The 15,067-nt window shown below is 36.5% G+C and overlaps 1 protein-coding gene across 1 annotated transcript in view; it reads left to right on the top strand.

Annotated features, from left to right (window-relative positions):
- The window catches only part of LOC103176589, a gene marked incomplete at its 5' end in the record, with an annotated part of 108,320 nt that overhangs the window by 43,942 nt on the left and 49,311 nt on the right, over positions 1–15,067 (top strand). Inside the window, 20 exons of the mRNA XM_042336242.1 lie at positions 1,606–1,712; positions 4,647–4,651; positions 6,036–6,068; positions 6,250–6,330; positions 7,447–7,551; positions 7,648–7,692; positions 8,141–8,194; positions 8,800–8,853; positions 9,281–9,334; positions 9,596–9,649; positions 9,796–9,849; positions 9,976–10,020; positions 10,441–10,494; positions 11,719–11,763; positions 12,137–12,190; positions 13,051–13,149; positions 13,266–13,310; positions 13,972–14,070; positions 14,172–14,225; positions 14,660–14,767. Of these exons, the coding sequence (XP_042192176.1) occupies positions 1,606–1,712; positions 4,647–4,651; positions 6,036–6,068; positions 6,250–6,330; positions 7,447–7,551; positions 7,648–7,692; positions 8,141–8,194; positions 8,800–8,853; positions 9,281–9,334; positions 9,596–9,649; positions 9,796–9,849; positions 9,976–10,020; positions 10,441–10,494; positions 11,719–11,763; positions 12,137–12,190; positions 13,051–13,149; positions 13,266–13,310; positions 13,972–14,070; positions 14,172–14,225; positions 14,660–14,767 (1,249 nt within the window). The remainder of the gene's footprint in view (positions 1–1,605; positions 1,713–4,646; positions 4,652–6,035; positions 6,069–6,249; positions 6,331–7,446; positions 7,552–7,647; positions 7,693–8,140; positions 8,195–8,799; positions 8,854–9,280; positions 9,335–9,595; positions 9,650–9,795; positions 9,850–9,975; positions 10,021–10,440; positions 10,495–11,718; positions 11,764–12,136; positions 12,191–13,050; positions 13,150–13,265; positions 13,311–13,971; positions 14,071–14,171; positions 14,226–14,659; positions 14,768–15,067) is intronic.

Genomic DNA, 15,067 nt, shown 5'->3' with positions numbered 1-15,067 from the left:
TCCTTCCAGAACCCTTACCCTAATATTCCCTCATCAAGCTGTTTTTTAAATGAGTTCTACAACTTTTCTGTTACTCTTTTAACCCTCTGAATGAAGAAAAATAAATAAAGAAAAACATCCTGGTCTGACCTGAAATTGGTCTTGAAATGGGTCTTGAAGGAAGCAATTTTGACTTACATTCATATGTCTCTTGTAGTACTGTCTTGTTCCATCCTATAGTATTGAAGTGGGTTTACATTTTCAAACTCATCGAAAATTGTATACGTCTCCATCGGGCCCCTTCTGATCTTCAAGATGTGAAACAACCATAAACAAGTTGCAGACTAGTACAACACGGATTTATTTGTGCCGACTGGGCTGTTTCCATGTCATATTACTCTATCATTACATAACACAAGTGTCAGAGCTGATGAAATTGGGACAAGAGATCCACTACCAAACTATTTGACTTCATAGATTTGTTTAGGCTTGAGAAGTTTGATGAACTATTGATATGAATATAATGAAAATTGTCTGCAATAAAAGCATGATGAATATTGTGGTTGAGGAAGCACATAACTTGTAATTGTTAACATAACTAAATAACGTTTATATCATGTCAACACTTGGTATGATTAACCTGAACAATTGATAATTACTATCACGTGTAATGACTAATTTCGCAGGCAAACATGGAAGCTAACTGAACCAACAAGCTCCCACAAACAGATGAACATGCTCTCTCTCTCTCTCTCTCCTCTCTCTCTCTCTATCAATCTTTCTCTCTCTCTATTTGTCAATCAATCTGCTCACAGGAATACCCCACAAATAGCCTTCACCTATATTTTTTGTGTGCATCTCCGGAGCTTTATTTTGGTCTCAAGCTTGTTTGTGATATATACTTTGTGTGTTATGTGAATCTTTAGTACAATAATTGTTCATCCTATAGGTGCAGTTCACCAAGTACAACTGTAAGAATTGAGCTTGCAAATTTGACACAAATAGGATCCAAAGTATCATCAAAGCTTCCACTTGCTGCATGAAAAAGTCCTCAACAATTGGGAAAATGTGAACATATCTACATATAAAATAATCATTTAATCTTACAAACTCTTGTTCAGTTTCAAAGAAACTGGGATTGGAGAAAAGATGACCGTGGTCACCGTGTAAAGCCAAATTACTGACATCAAGTACACAACGCTGCCAAACATTTTCTGGAATATTGTAAAAAATGTCAACTGGAAATTAAGCATTCAGCTGTTGTTGGGAATATTCGTGGATTTTCTCTCTTCCAATAATGTGACAAACTAACAGCAGAATGGTAACACTCCTGAGATTCCACAGATGTGGATAGATAACTCACAAAGTGGAGTGATTTATTTGTTGAAAAGTGTCTTGCTTATAACCCTATGAGCAATCAGTGTAATATGTAGTGAACATTTCAAATCGAGGAAAAGATTTTGAGGCAAGAAAGTGGAAGTTGCCAACTGTACTTCTATTTAAAGCTTTATCACGAGACAGGAGATTGCAGTTTGAGCTGGGCTTAAAGGATAACTGAAAGGAGAACGAACACATTTTGACTTGATGTTAGCAAATTAAGAATCACTCACCCTTTGATTTCCACAGAGAGTTCTGTGCTGAATACTTAGATATGGAGAGCTTTGTGCATACAGGGACTTTCCTCCTACTTGTAATAACACAGGTGTCATTAACAGTGGCACAAGAGGACACAGGTAAGTGTCATTCTGGATTATTTTTCTTTCAAATATAACCTCCTCAAGTTTGTGGTCAAGTTAAATCAAAGGTACCTTTAGTCTTGAGAAACGAAGTCCAGTAAATTTGTCTCGCTGAACAAATCTTGTGGACGTTTCACCCATAAATATACAGTCAATTCACTTTACAGTATTTTCTGTGAAGCACTTTGAAATGTCTTGAAGACTTGAAAAGCGCTATATCAAATGCAAGGATTATTATATTATATAAAACTATCAACTCTAAATCTTGTTATGAAAACTCTATTTTGGTGAATGGTGCAAATTCAGTGAAACGGTCCGACATATAACTTTACAGGTTCTTGGAGTTTAACACACATATTGAAACATAAAACAATTTCAAGCCAATATTTTACAGATTGAAGCAATGCTAAAGTCAAATAATTCCTCTGACTATCATTCATTTTTGTTACAACATTTTATTAGCATTTAGTAATGGTCCTATATCAAATTGACCATGTTTCACCATGTTAGGCAAATTTCCTTATTCCACATGCCTGTCTACCAAGCAGTAAGTAGGAACCCAGTTGTTAGTCGATTGGCAGATCGCTTTTCCAGGGGTAATAATCTCCTCAAAAAAAATAATAATTAGGTCACTCAATCCATGATTGTTCGTAGGACACTGTTATGTGCAATTGGCGGCCGCATTTCGCCCACAAAACATAGTCAATTCACTTTACAGTATATTTTGTGAAGCACTTTGAGGCATCCTGAAGACATGATAAGTTGCTATATCAAATGCAAGGATGATTATTATCATAATGGTCCTCTATCAAATTATCTATGTTTCACCAAACTATACCTCAGTACAATTGGGCTGTTAAGTAACACTCCAGTGAACCTGCAGAGAACATCAAACATAATGGACTGACTTTCATGGCAAGGAGATTCCAGCTTGAAATGTTACTTTTCAAATGTTTTCAAATCTTGCACCTTACTGACTTACTCAACAGAAAGCAGGTACTTCACAAAACCAAAAAAAGTACAGTTTCTAGAGGAGAGCCATTAGTAGTTGTATCATCATAATTGCTAGTTGATATTCAAAACAAATCTCAAACAGTTCTACTCAGCAGTATTCTTATCTAAGCATGCCCTGTTTTCCTATCTGTATTGTTTATAGTTTTTCATTGTAGTTCTGCAGTGTTTTCACTATTTTAATTATGCTCATTCTGATCTTGTTTAGAAGCCTTCATTCATCGTAAATGATCTATTTTGCCTAAAATGAGATATATTGTATGAGGAATAAAATTAGGAACGAGAACACAATGTCAGAAAAATTCTCTTGAAATCTTGGATTATGTGTTGCAGATAAACAACAGATAATTTGTTTTTGTTGCCTGTATGATTTAATTTCATCCAGATAATTATCTCTTTGTTTTAACTTTAAGTTCAAAATTAGATCTCATCAAACCATAAAATGTATTCAAGAGTAACTTGTGAGAAATGTCAGCAAATTAAGATCTAAATACTTTGATGTAATTTGGAAACTCATTGAGTTGTTCTGCCACCAAGCTTTTTGTCTTGATGATGCGGTTTGAAAGCTCTAACCTCATTTAAATTGCTTTGACTCTGTTTTAGTTTTGTACCTCCCATGATATTAATCCAAATAGTGATTCAGAGTCTCCAGGGTTGTACAGTTCTGCTACAGTTGTACCTTTGATGAGGAGGTTTAAACTTCCTATAGATGTATCAGGTGCAGAGTGGCTTTGATTAGTTGTAACATGTCGTTCACCTTGGAGAAATGTGACTCCTATTACAACAACAACAACAACAAGATTCCATTTATATCAGTGCTTTAAGATTTTCAATGTGACAATGATAGCATTATAAGCTGAGATGCAGCAGCACTGAAAGGAATAGTGATTCCACACGATGCATTGAGTTAGCATATAATTTCAGATGTGAGAGCATAATAAATGTGCAAATAAAGTGTATACATGTTACAGGTTACGTGGACAGTGTGTCTGCCTGCGACCTTTCTTGGCACATGACTTCATGCAATGCCAACACACGTATTTACCAAAAAAAAATAAAGCTTGGCTGTGCTACTTTACCCATCCACTCTATACCATTTATATATCATTTGCTTTTTCAATTTCACATTTTCTTATATATCAGAAAAAGCCAAATCTACTATTAACATATCATTAGAAGTCATACTTTCAGTCAACCCAAGTATCCACATGCATTTCCAGATCCACCTACAAATACATTTCCTGCAATGATAAGTACGCTTCAATTGAATCCCTTCATAACCTGCTGAATTATTTTCCTTTCTCAGGTCCTTCCTGCATGGATAATAACATAATACATGCGAACCAAGCTGTCTGGAAACCAGAACCCTGCAACATCTGTGTTTGTGACAATGGACATATCTTGTGTGACAAAATGGATTGTGAGATGTTAGACTGCCCAGATGCTGAGATCCCACCTGGAGATTGCTGTCCTGTGTGTCCACATAGTGGGCCAGCATCAAAATTCTCTGTAGGAATCCTTTCATTATTGTGTTTTCCAGATTTTGGTTTATGCAATGTTCAACTATTATTTCATGTTGTCACTTAAGGGTGTCTTTTTTAAGCTACGGATGAAGTACAAACTGACATTGGTGTGTTTTGTATATAGGGGAAACAATAAGACTTTCCATTGGCATCTTCAATAATCTAAACTTTGGGTTACATTTGAGTATATACAAGAGCTTATTAAGAAACCTTAGTTACATTTTTCTTCATTGTTATTTGTAAACCTTTTGAAGCCTTTTATTGAGTTTCAGATTAATATTAAAGAGTTTAGTCTTTTCAAAGGAGCTCGGTAAGCTATTTGGTTTTGGTCGTTTTCCTGGGCTAGATACAACTGTGGTTTTCGTGAACTACTAGATTATCAATCCTCTTCTGTTAGGTTCGGTAAGAAAAAAATGAATAATGATTGTGTCTAATGATACATAGAGTACAGTAATCTTAATGTCCTTATTCCAAACCCTATGATTTATACCTGGGCTCTAAGATTATAGACCATAAAAGTAACTAAGTCATTCTAAAGCTACCTCTTCCTCATCTATGGGACCATAGTGTTCTCTCGTAAGACTTATATAGTCTTATTTTACTGGTGACAGCTATGGTGTACTGAATGTCTCATAGACCTCTCGTGTCCAATAAATACAACAACTTGCATTTATATAGTGTCCTTCACGAGGGATAGCTTCCCGGAGAGCTTGACAGTGGCAGGTTCTGATGCCGAGCCAGGGGGAGAGAGAGGAATTGAGGGAGAGAGTTTCAGAGTTTTGGGGCATAGTGGCTGAAGGCACAGCCACTGATGGTGGAGAGGAGGGGACAAGGGAAAAACAGGACGCCAGAGCCAGCTGAGCATAGGCAGCGGGTAGTGGAGTGGGGTGTAAGCAGGTTGGATAGATAGGGAGGTGCGAGGACATGAAGGGATTTTAAAACAAGTGAGAGGATCTTAAATACTTTGGATCCCAACTCATTCAATGATTTAACAGAAGTTTGGTGTCAAATTCTGCATTCTTGATCATTCCTCAACTACACAACATACACATTTTTCCCAAATGCCACTTCTTCCCTTGGAGATACCTGGATTTCCCAATAATACTTTAAGTGACTGATACTTGCATACGCATCACTCTAATTGCTTCTCAGTCCTTTACACTTTTAATAGATATAAACTATTAACAAACACACGGATGGAGGTGAAGTAAAAAGTGAACCTAAAAAGCAATACAGTGACAATTGAATAATAACTGTGACTTCATGGAATTAATACACCTGCTCTCTGTATCCCAGGTGCTCAGTTAACATCAACAACAACAAAATTACATTTGTATAGCGCCTTTCACATCGGGAGGACGTCCCAACATCAAAGAACTTGCTTGACTTTCCCAAACAAATGTATTTCTGAAATTAAAACAAGAACTAAATTGTACTTGTCATGAAACTGTGATCTTACCATGTGGCACTTAAGATGGGGCAAAACTGATCTATGAGATGCAGTTATAGCTAGAGATCAAACAGTAATATCTAGATGTTGCATTGCTAAAAGCATTTTTGGCATATTCAGATAGGAATGGAGGGATTTCTGGAGAACAACTAGTAGCAGTGTATCATTTTGAATTGAAAAACTTGCAGAATGTTCAGATGGTTCAGTATAGAACACATATTGTTGATATCTTCAACAATAAAAAAAATATTCTTTGCAATGGGTCCTAAATTTTTATTGGCAAGCACATTTTGCAATATATGGTTCTGACTAAAATGTATATCCATCTTGTTGCAGAATCATGTAATCAAGGGAGAGAAGGGAGATCGGGTAAGTTTGATTGAATGGTGATTTGAACCCCATTTTAAGCGTAAGAGGGCAATGTGCAATAATTCAATCCTGATAAACTCGTCTCGTATCCATAGAACATTATCGCCTGCAATTCATCTCGTATCAATATCTCTAATCGTAAAGTGTGGATTAGTTCTTGATTTTCATTGTTATCTGACAGGGTTTACCTGGTCCTCCTGGAGCTGATGGTTTACCTGGGCCACCTGGTCCAGCCGGGCCACCTGGTGAAGGTTCCGCTCTGGTAAGTTGCTCGTTCTATGCACAGAAAACCAAACATGCTTTTACAACCTATCACAACACCACTGTCGTAACTGTCCGGATGGCGTCTCAGAGCGCTTAAATTATTGACAATGGGAACAGAGTACTCCTTAGGTTGTAGACGAATCTGCCGATCTTTAATCAATTTCTTCCCGGCACAAGTGGACAAGAAATGATTCCAACTTTACCACTCTGTGATCTTGTCTTGTTCTTAACAACAACAAGTTGCATTTTTATATAGCATGTTTCACATCAGAAGAACGTTGGAAGCGGTTTATAGCAATATCTTAAGAAAGTTATTCCTATAAAGTGCTTTGAGACATCCTCCCAACATGAAAGGTGCTATATAAATGTAAATTGTAATTGCATAGAGCAATGATTGAATATTAACAGTCATTTTACATGTCATTTTAAATACCGTAGGCACATATATATAAAATCATACAATCTAACCAGAATGACTTAAACCAATCCTTTGTTGAGTATGTGGCCTGTTTCCGTGCTATATCACTCTATGTAATTCTATGCAGCTCCTTGTAACCTCTAGGGTAATCCATATGTATTCCTGCCAAAACTAAAAAAAACTTTGCTGGTTTTCCGCACTTCTGATTAATAACAAACTTCAAACTAAACATTTTGAAGCACTTTACAATATAAGTGGTTACAAATTTAATGATGGTTGTATATAGGTAACTGGAGCAGCTAATTTGTATAGCAACATTCGATAAGTCACATTGAGATAGGTAGGTAAGTCGTTTGAATTTCTTTGTGGGATACTTACTTAAGAATAAAATGAAAGCCTTAAAAAATAAATTATAATGACTGGACTGAACAACCAAAATTTTTAAATGATTCAGCTCTGAAAAGGTTGAGGGAGGAACCAACTAAAATTGGGAGTGGGGGAGGAGAGGGGCTTTGACCCTACACCTGTTAGTAAGGGAAAGATACATTTTAAACTCATTTTCTCCTAGTGATGGTTCTCACCTCACCTCAATTTTCTCCCTAGAATAGTTCCTTAAAAAAATAGCTTTTTTGTTTATGCGTGTTCAGTGTTGTAAACCGCAGATTGGTAAACAATTCACAATATCCTTTTTTATAGACTTATGCCGCTCAGATGTCAGGGAACTATGAATCAGTTGATACGAAAGGAATTGTTCCTGTGTACCCACCTATTGGACCGATTCATTGTCCTCCTGGACAAACGGTAAGAGTTTTTTCTTTGGTTTGGGTTTTACTTCTAACATAATTGAAAGTTATGCATGTAAATAAAAAGTCTAATTTCTCTATAACCATATTTTAGGGCCAGCGAGGACCCAGAGGCCCCCCTGGACTGCCTGGACCATCTGTAAGTACTTGGTCTTCATGCCTGCTTCCTCTTTGTTGTCTTTCGGGATAGTCTCACTAAGTTCTGGGTGACAAATGGTGAGCAAGACATTTTGTTTTGGCTCTAACCCTTGTCCTGCTCTCAGTTGCACTGTGTGCAATTGGCTGCTGCGTTTCGCCCACAAAATCCACAGCCACTCCACTTTACAGTGTATCCTGTGAAGCACGTTGAGATGGCTCGAAGACGTGATAAGGCGCTACATCAAATGCAAGGATTATTTATTGCAAAATAAAGTGGCATTAATGGACTTGCCACTGTTGGAGATTGAATGTGTCATTTTAAACACTGTACTTATTAATATACAAAATCATACAAACTATACAGAATTGACTTAAACCAACCTTTTGTTGAGCATTAACACCAGCTGTATCACTCTATGTAACTCTATGTGACTCCCTATAACCTCTAGGGTGCTCCAGGTTATCAAGGCTTGACTGGTGAGACTGGATCACAAGGGCCCAGAGTGAGTATCTTAACCATATCTTTAAAGGATCTTCAACAGAGAACACGGTACAATTAACACTGCAAAGATGCTGACTTCTTACCAGATTTCTTTGTGTGATATAGGAACTCAGTGTTTTTAGGAATACATTTTAGCCATGATCTGAAAGCATGTTTGTCTGCAGTATAGCTTTTTTATATAGGGATAAATATGTGGGTATTAAGATCATTGAACAGACAAAATTTATAAAACCAAAAAGCAAAATTCAAACATTTTCTAACATTAAAGCTTGAGATGAAGTAATTCCTTTTTATCAAATGGAGAAAATAAGTCCAACTTTACTGTATGGTAATCGGCAACTATTTACCAGAAAATAACTGTCCTTTTATATTTTAATAGTTTTGAGATTTATAGATAAAATCAGATTAATTATATTAATCAATTTCCCTCTGTTGATATATGTTCAAATTTAATATATTGAAACAAAGCTTTGTACTTTGCTAAGTCATATAGTTTCTTTCTGTCAATTGTGCTCTAGAACAACTAGCTGTGAGCTGTAATTTTCGACAAGTGAGAAGCAATCCACCATGTAAGAAACATTCATGGTATTTTCTTAACTATTATAGGGTCCGTCTGGTCCTGTTGGTGCTATAGGTCCTCCTGGACTAACTGGACAAAACGTAAGTAATTCAGGCGATTGTACTTACTAAACTTACTCTGCTTTAAAATCTGGTTCCCTATGAAATGTTATTATTCCTTTTTCCTGAAGCCTTCTTGGCATACAGTGATCAAAAAAAAGGTGCCACTTTAAAGCCCAATTAAACTCCATTGGCAGTGTCTGGTACTGCAATAATGCAGACTTTGCAACAGTGAACAAGCGGACGATGCCCCAAGTCATCTTGTTGGAAAAGGGATAGAAAGTGCATTGCCGACTTTGAAACTCCTACTTCAATAAGTGTAGAGCCAAGAAAATACAATAGTTTCTAGAAGACCTGCTGTGCAGTATATTAAGCAATATCCAGCAGCCATTTATTGAATTAATCATTTATTCACGTATGTCACATTGTAAGCATTGAACATACTTTTTCAAACTTTGTTTCAAACTAGGGTGACCCTGGCAGACAAGGGAATCGTGGTGTGGTTGGGCCTACTGGTCCACCGGTGAGTAATCATTAAATGGAATGAGTAAATGTGAAATGGAAAAATTAGTAAAAGAATCTGTGCTAAAAATGATTTTACATTTACCCCGATTTCCTAATTTACATAACTATCGATTATGAATATAGTGATATTACAATTTTATGCATTTCCCAGTGTATTTTCTAACTGTGTTAATATGTACATTGTTAGATCAAGTTGAAGCTTGAGAGACTGGCAAACCTGTACATTTCATAATAACATTACGTTTGCTTTTTATTTAAGGGCCTTCCAGGTCATATGGGTAAGCCTGGTTACCCTGGTATGAAAGGTCACAGAGTAAGTATGTTGCTCATCTATTTGGGTATTACATATTAAGAATAGTCTGCATTACTGTCACTATCATTTCAGAAAAGAAAGCATGAAACCGCAGTTCAGCAGTAAGAAGTATATATCTCAACGAGGGTAATTTTCTATCTCTGCAGGGTGAGAATGGACGTGATGGGCTTAAAGGTGAAACAGGTGTAGTCGGCCCAAAGGTGGGTGTGCTTTCATTTCAGGTTCATTTCTTAAGAAAATGAAGTAAAATCTCCAAACTGATATTGCACAATAACAGGAGAATGCTTCTGATATTCTAACGGATTGTTTTTTAAACTCTAAACCAGGGTGAAAATGGTGATCCTGGAACCAATGGTCTGCCTGGTCTAATGGTAAACAGTGTACATTTATTCCAGTCTCTTAAGAGAGAATGTATCCGATGCTCATCCAAAGAGCAGTGCTTAATTGGTGAGAGGGGATCACCAACACAATAGACATAACTCTGGCTGGTTGCTTTCACTCTGGTAATATGGGGAGTTTGTCCCTTCCCATCTAAAGGAAATAATCATTATTTTTGAGTACTTTATATGCAATTTCATATGCATATCCCTAAGAGCATATCGGTGACAGCAACCAGAGGAGTCCATACATATCTATGAAATTGTCAACAATGTACATATCGCGGCTTCCTAGATGAACCCTTGCAAACCATTTATATTTGATAGAATTTAATAAGATGTTTGCTAATGTACTGTAGGACAAAGCAGCATTTTAATGTATTAACATTTATGTCTGATTCATATACCTACTAGGGTCCTACTGGTCTGAAAGGTGAAAAAGGACAAATTGGAAGTACTGGCACTCCTGTAAGTATAATCACCAACTGGCTAATTTAGAAAGTGAGTCTCTATTTTTATAACATAAAGCAATGGGCGCTGGTCGACATGACTTATAACCACTACACTTAAAGCAAACCTACGTTGCTTTAAATGTCGTGGTTAAATTGGTTAAAACATGTGCCAATAACTGTTCTCGAATCATGCAAGTTTAATTTGTTTTAACTAAATCTCATCAATTTCAAATACAGTATTTTGACCTGAAATTTGTTGTTATATGAATCAACTATAAATAAATGCAAAGCCACACCATTACTGCCACATTGTACAAGACATATTTTTGCTATCAGTACTATAGTTGACACCTATTGCTGATAACAAAGAGGCTATCATAATAACTGGTGGATATATTATCATGTTACTATTGATTCCTTATAAACCCACAGAATGGCATCCTATGTACACAGCTTCTCTTTAACTGTAAGGGGGCAGAAATGTCATGCGGTTCTAGATTTACTCTATTTACTTAACATTTCAGGACATCCAGATGTTGGCAAAGAAACTGTTACGAATTACAGAATTGAAATCAACAATTTGTCAAATTCTGGACATGCTAAAAAGCTAACAAAATAGAATAAATGTCTCCCCAATAGATGGTTTTGATTCAATTATTATATCAATTATTTTAGCAATAACACATATTCACAATAGAAAATATCAACCTTTTTTATATGAAACAAATTATAATAGCCATTTGACTTAACCATGAGTATCGCTCAAGGTTACTGGACAGATGTGTGGCTTTCTTACATATCTTGAAAAGGGAAGTTTACTTTAACTCAATGATTATTATTTAATATAATGCATTATGTTTCAGTATTCACCAACATATATGCATATTTTAAAGGGGTTTAGTGTTTCTGTATTTCTTAATACAGGATCGCTTAATAGGATGTAATGTTTGAATTTCCATTGATCTGGGGGATGTTTGCTCACAAAAAAGATCCCATCAGCATGAAATTCCCATGGGTTTGTGTGGCATACTTCTGGTACTGGAAGGAGTTCTTATTGTGTGACTTGGATTCATTGTTAAGAAATTCCATTGAGAAATATAATAGTTTAGACCCAATAATATACCATTGCTGATTTAATAAGTAGTCATATTATGAAATACAATATAAATTTTAATTTGAATTTACTCTTTCAGGTTTTTGTACAGAAGCACTTTTGACTTTGTCATGTTTTATTTGACAGGGTACCAATGGTGCTGATGGTCAGCCCGGAAATGATGGTCAGCCTGTAAGTGAAAAGTGTCTGAAGTTTATTTTACTTCATTTCCTCAACTTTGGTTGGTAAGAAAGGGAAAGCGCAAAATAACAAATGCAGCAAATGATTGTGATATGGAAAGGAGTAAAGTAACACAGAGAGAAAATGGAAGTCAGCCTAAAGTAAGAAGTGCACAAAGCAAGGCAAAAAATGCGTTTTTTCCCCTTTTCTACCAAATGTTCTTTTTCAATTTTCTCCCCTTTCCTTTCCTCCTGAAAGTGTCTGTAACTTATGTAAGATATGTTATTATAGAATAACAAGGAATGGTTTAAGTCAAAAAGCCATTGAATCTGTGAGTTTTATTCCTGTACTTTATTTTTAATATCTTATTTTTGTTTTTAAAAAGGGTTCCCCTGGTTCCCCTGGTAGTTCAGGCAATCCAGGTAACCCAGGTACTAAGGTAAGTTGGCGTGTTGCTTTATATTTTATGATGTCAGTGTCAAGAAGACTTGTATAGAATGTAGTGCTTGCATACACTGAACCTGCATGTACTTAAATATTATAAATGGAGAAAAGTGAGTGCTTGATGCTGACAGTGAGTTTGGAACAGATTAAATTCCTAGCACTTCCAGCCCTTGATGATAAAAAAAGAAAGAAATCGTAACTTAAATGTCACTTCACTAGTAAGCAGCGAAAGAGATGATTTTTTACAGAGAACCCTGATAAAATCCTCCGCCAATTGACTAAGGCCAAATTCTGATGGGTGATGTACAGATGAACCTTCTAACCAATGCACTGTCAGGTGTATATGATTGTTCCTCCCTGTTGCAGTACGTTCCTGGAAGAATGCTTTTGCTTGTATTCAAATTCGAGGTGAATGAGTCATATTATCAATATAAAGACTACAAAAGAAAATAAGAAAAGCTGGAGATTTTTCTTAAAGTAAAACAGTGGTGAGCGCAGGGAGCAAGTTACCCACACAGGCGGTGGGTAAAATTACAAAAGAAATTTAAAAGTTGTGATTAATGAAGAATGTACAAGGTTATTAGACTTAGAGCAAGATACATTGACCGACTCTTGTTGGAAATTGGGCTAAACGGTTCTACGTTTGACAAAAATGATTACTAGGTTACTATGATCTATAACATATAAGCTGCTACATATTCAGGCTCTAGCTGAGCTTGTTTGAAGAATGAAATGAACTCAACTCAAATGTCCTCTTTTCCAGATTCTTTGCTTGGCACTATTTTAGCTTCAGATGTGTAAAATTGTCCTGATGCTCATCGGAAACTTTTCTCCCTCTGGTAATGTCTCTCACAGGGTGAACCTGGCTCACCAGGAGCACGTGGTTTTGACGGTGTTCCAGGAATAAAGGGCGAACCCGGTCCTCAGGGCTCCACTGGCTCAACAGGCTTGCCCGTATGTAACTAGTTGTAGTGTTGATCCAGTTTACATCTTTTTTTTGATGAACGGATAGATATAACTCAACACAATTAAGAACTGGCATGTACAGCTGCCTTCTATTTCCTTCGTAGGGTAACAATGGGAAAGACGGGCAGCCTGGACTCAGAGGTTTCACGGTGAGTTACAAGAGAAAATACCACGTGTGATGATTTGATTCTAATGATAGTGCACACGATAAAATGGGATGAGGTGTTAATTGAAGATAAACAGGGCAAGAGATCAAATGTGAATGTCCCCCATTGAACACTTGTATTTTGATCTGATCTGTGTCCATCACAAGATCTGAGAATCAAAGTCACATTCTTCTACCCACAATAATTGGAATTACTTTCAAATGGCATCAGTCGTCTAATGTTTATAACACTTCTTTACACATATATAAAAAATAATGTTAATGCTGGCAGTGGAGATTCTTGATGAAACCCAAAACAATAATAAATTGGTCATTTTCAATCTACGACTGTTTGTGGGACATTGCTGTGCGCAATTGGCTGCCGCGTTCGCCCACAAATATACAGTCAATTCACTTTACAGTGTGTTCTGTGAAGCGCTTTGGGATGTCCTCCCGACGTGAAAAGCGCTATATCAAATGCAAGGATTGTTGTTGTTGTTGTTGTTGTGGTTCCAGTTTCCATTCCATGTGAGGATATGTGAGCTGGTCACTTTAATCACTGCAGAATTTGATAGCAAAAATAATCTATTAATATGTTAGTTTTTGATTGACAACCTTGTATTTTAACAGCATTTGAAGTCATTCCACTCTGCTTCACACTCTAGGGACCTCCTGGTTTACCTGGCAATCCTGGTGGGCAGGGTTCCGTTGGCCCAAGGGGTCCACCTGGCACTAATGGTATTCCTGGTAATCAAGGTCCTAGGGTAGGACAGTTAATATTACTCTTCCTCTTTTATTCTCATAACCATCACCCATCATCATCAATTAATCATTTTCTAACAAGAAGTCTCTCCCTCTCACTTAGGGTGAACCTGGCAAAAATGGAGACAAAGGTGAACGTGGTACTAAAGGGGACAATGTAAGTATTATTACTTTTGTATCCTTAATTTTAAACTAGGAACATAAATGCACTGATACTTAACGAGATTCTAATGTTCTACATAATATTTTAATAAGCGAGAGATGTGCTTCCTAAAATATTCTGTAGAACATTACAATCTAGTTTGCAGGTGCAGAAAACAGTCACAAAGGGAAACAGGAAGATGGACTGAATGGCCTAATCTGTTATTCTTTTCTGATATTCTTATGTCCTATATTATTATGTCATATCCTGTCTTGTCAATAAGCACGTTTGTCTTTGATGCCTGAAAAATAATGCAAATAAATCTGTATGAAGATATTTTGACAAATATATATTCACTATGTTGCTTGGTAAACCCTAGCTCAGCTCTGTCCTTTGCCCAACTATTGTAATACACGTCAATGCAAAAACTCCATTTATCTGTTTCTAAGGGGAGAGATGGAGCTCCTGGTCCTCCTGGTTTGAATGGAGAAGAAGGCAAAATAGGCCCTAAGGGTGAAACTGGAGGACCTGGTCAAAATGGTGCACCAGGCTTAAGGGTAAGACAATTAATAATAATAACTAGTAACTTTTCACATCATTGAAACATCTCAAAGCGCTTCACAGAATTTACTGTAGAGAATAATGACTGCATTTTTTGCAAGTGAACCTTTTACATAAAGATTTATTTTACTATTGTATCAAGTATTAAATATGTCACAAACTTCATCCCCTAAGTATGTACGAATTCTACCCGACTGTCTTACTCAACTTGAGCACCTTTGTGCACAATATTAACACTGCAGTATTGAGTACCTTCTCATAGAGAAGTCACAGTTCCAGTCTAATTCCAAGGCTAT

The sequence above is a fragment of the Callorhinchus milii genome, unplaced genomic scaffold (assembly GCF_018977255.1).
Source record: "Callorhinchus milii isolate IMCB2004 unplaced genomic scaffold, IMCB_Cmil_1.0 Scaffold6, whole genome shotgun sequence".
NCBI classification, from domain to species: domain Eukaryota; kingdom Metazoa; phylum Chordata; class Chondrichthyes; order Chimaeriformes; family Callorhinchidae; genus Callorhinchus; species Callorhinchus milii.
This window is presented reverse-complemented; position numbering and strand designations above follow the sequence as displayed.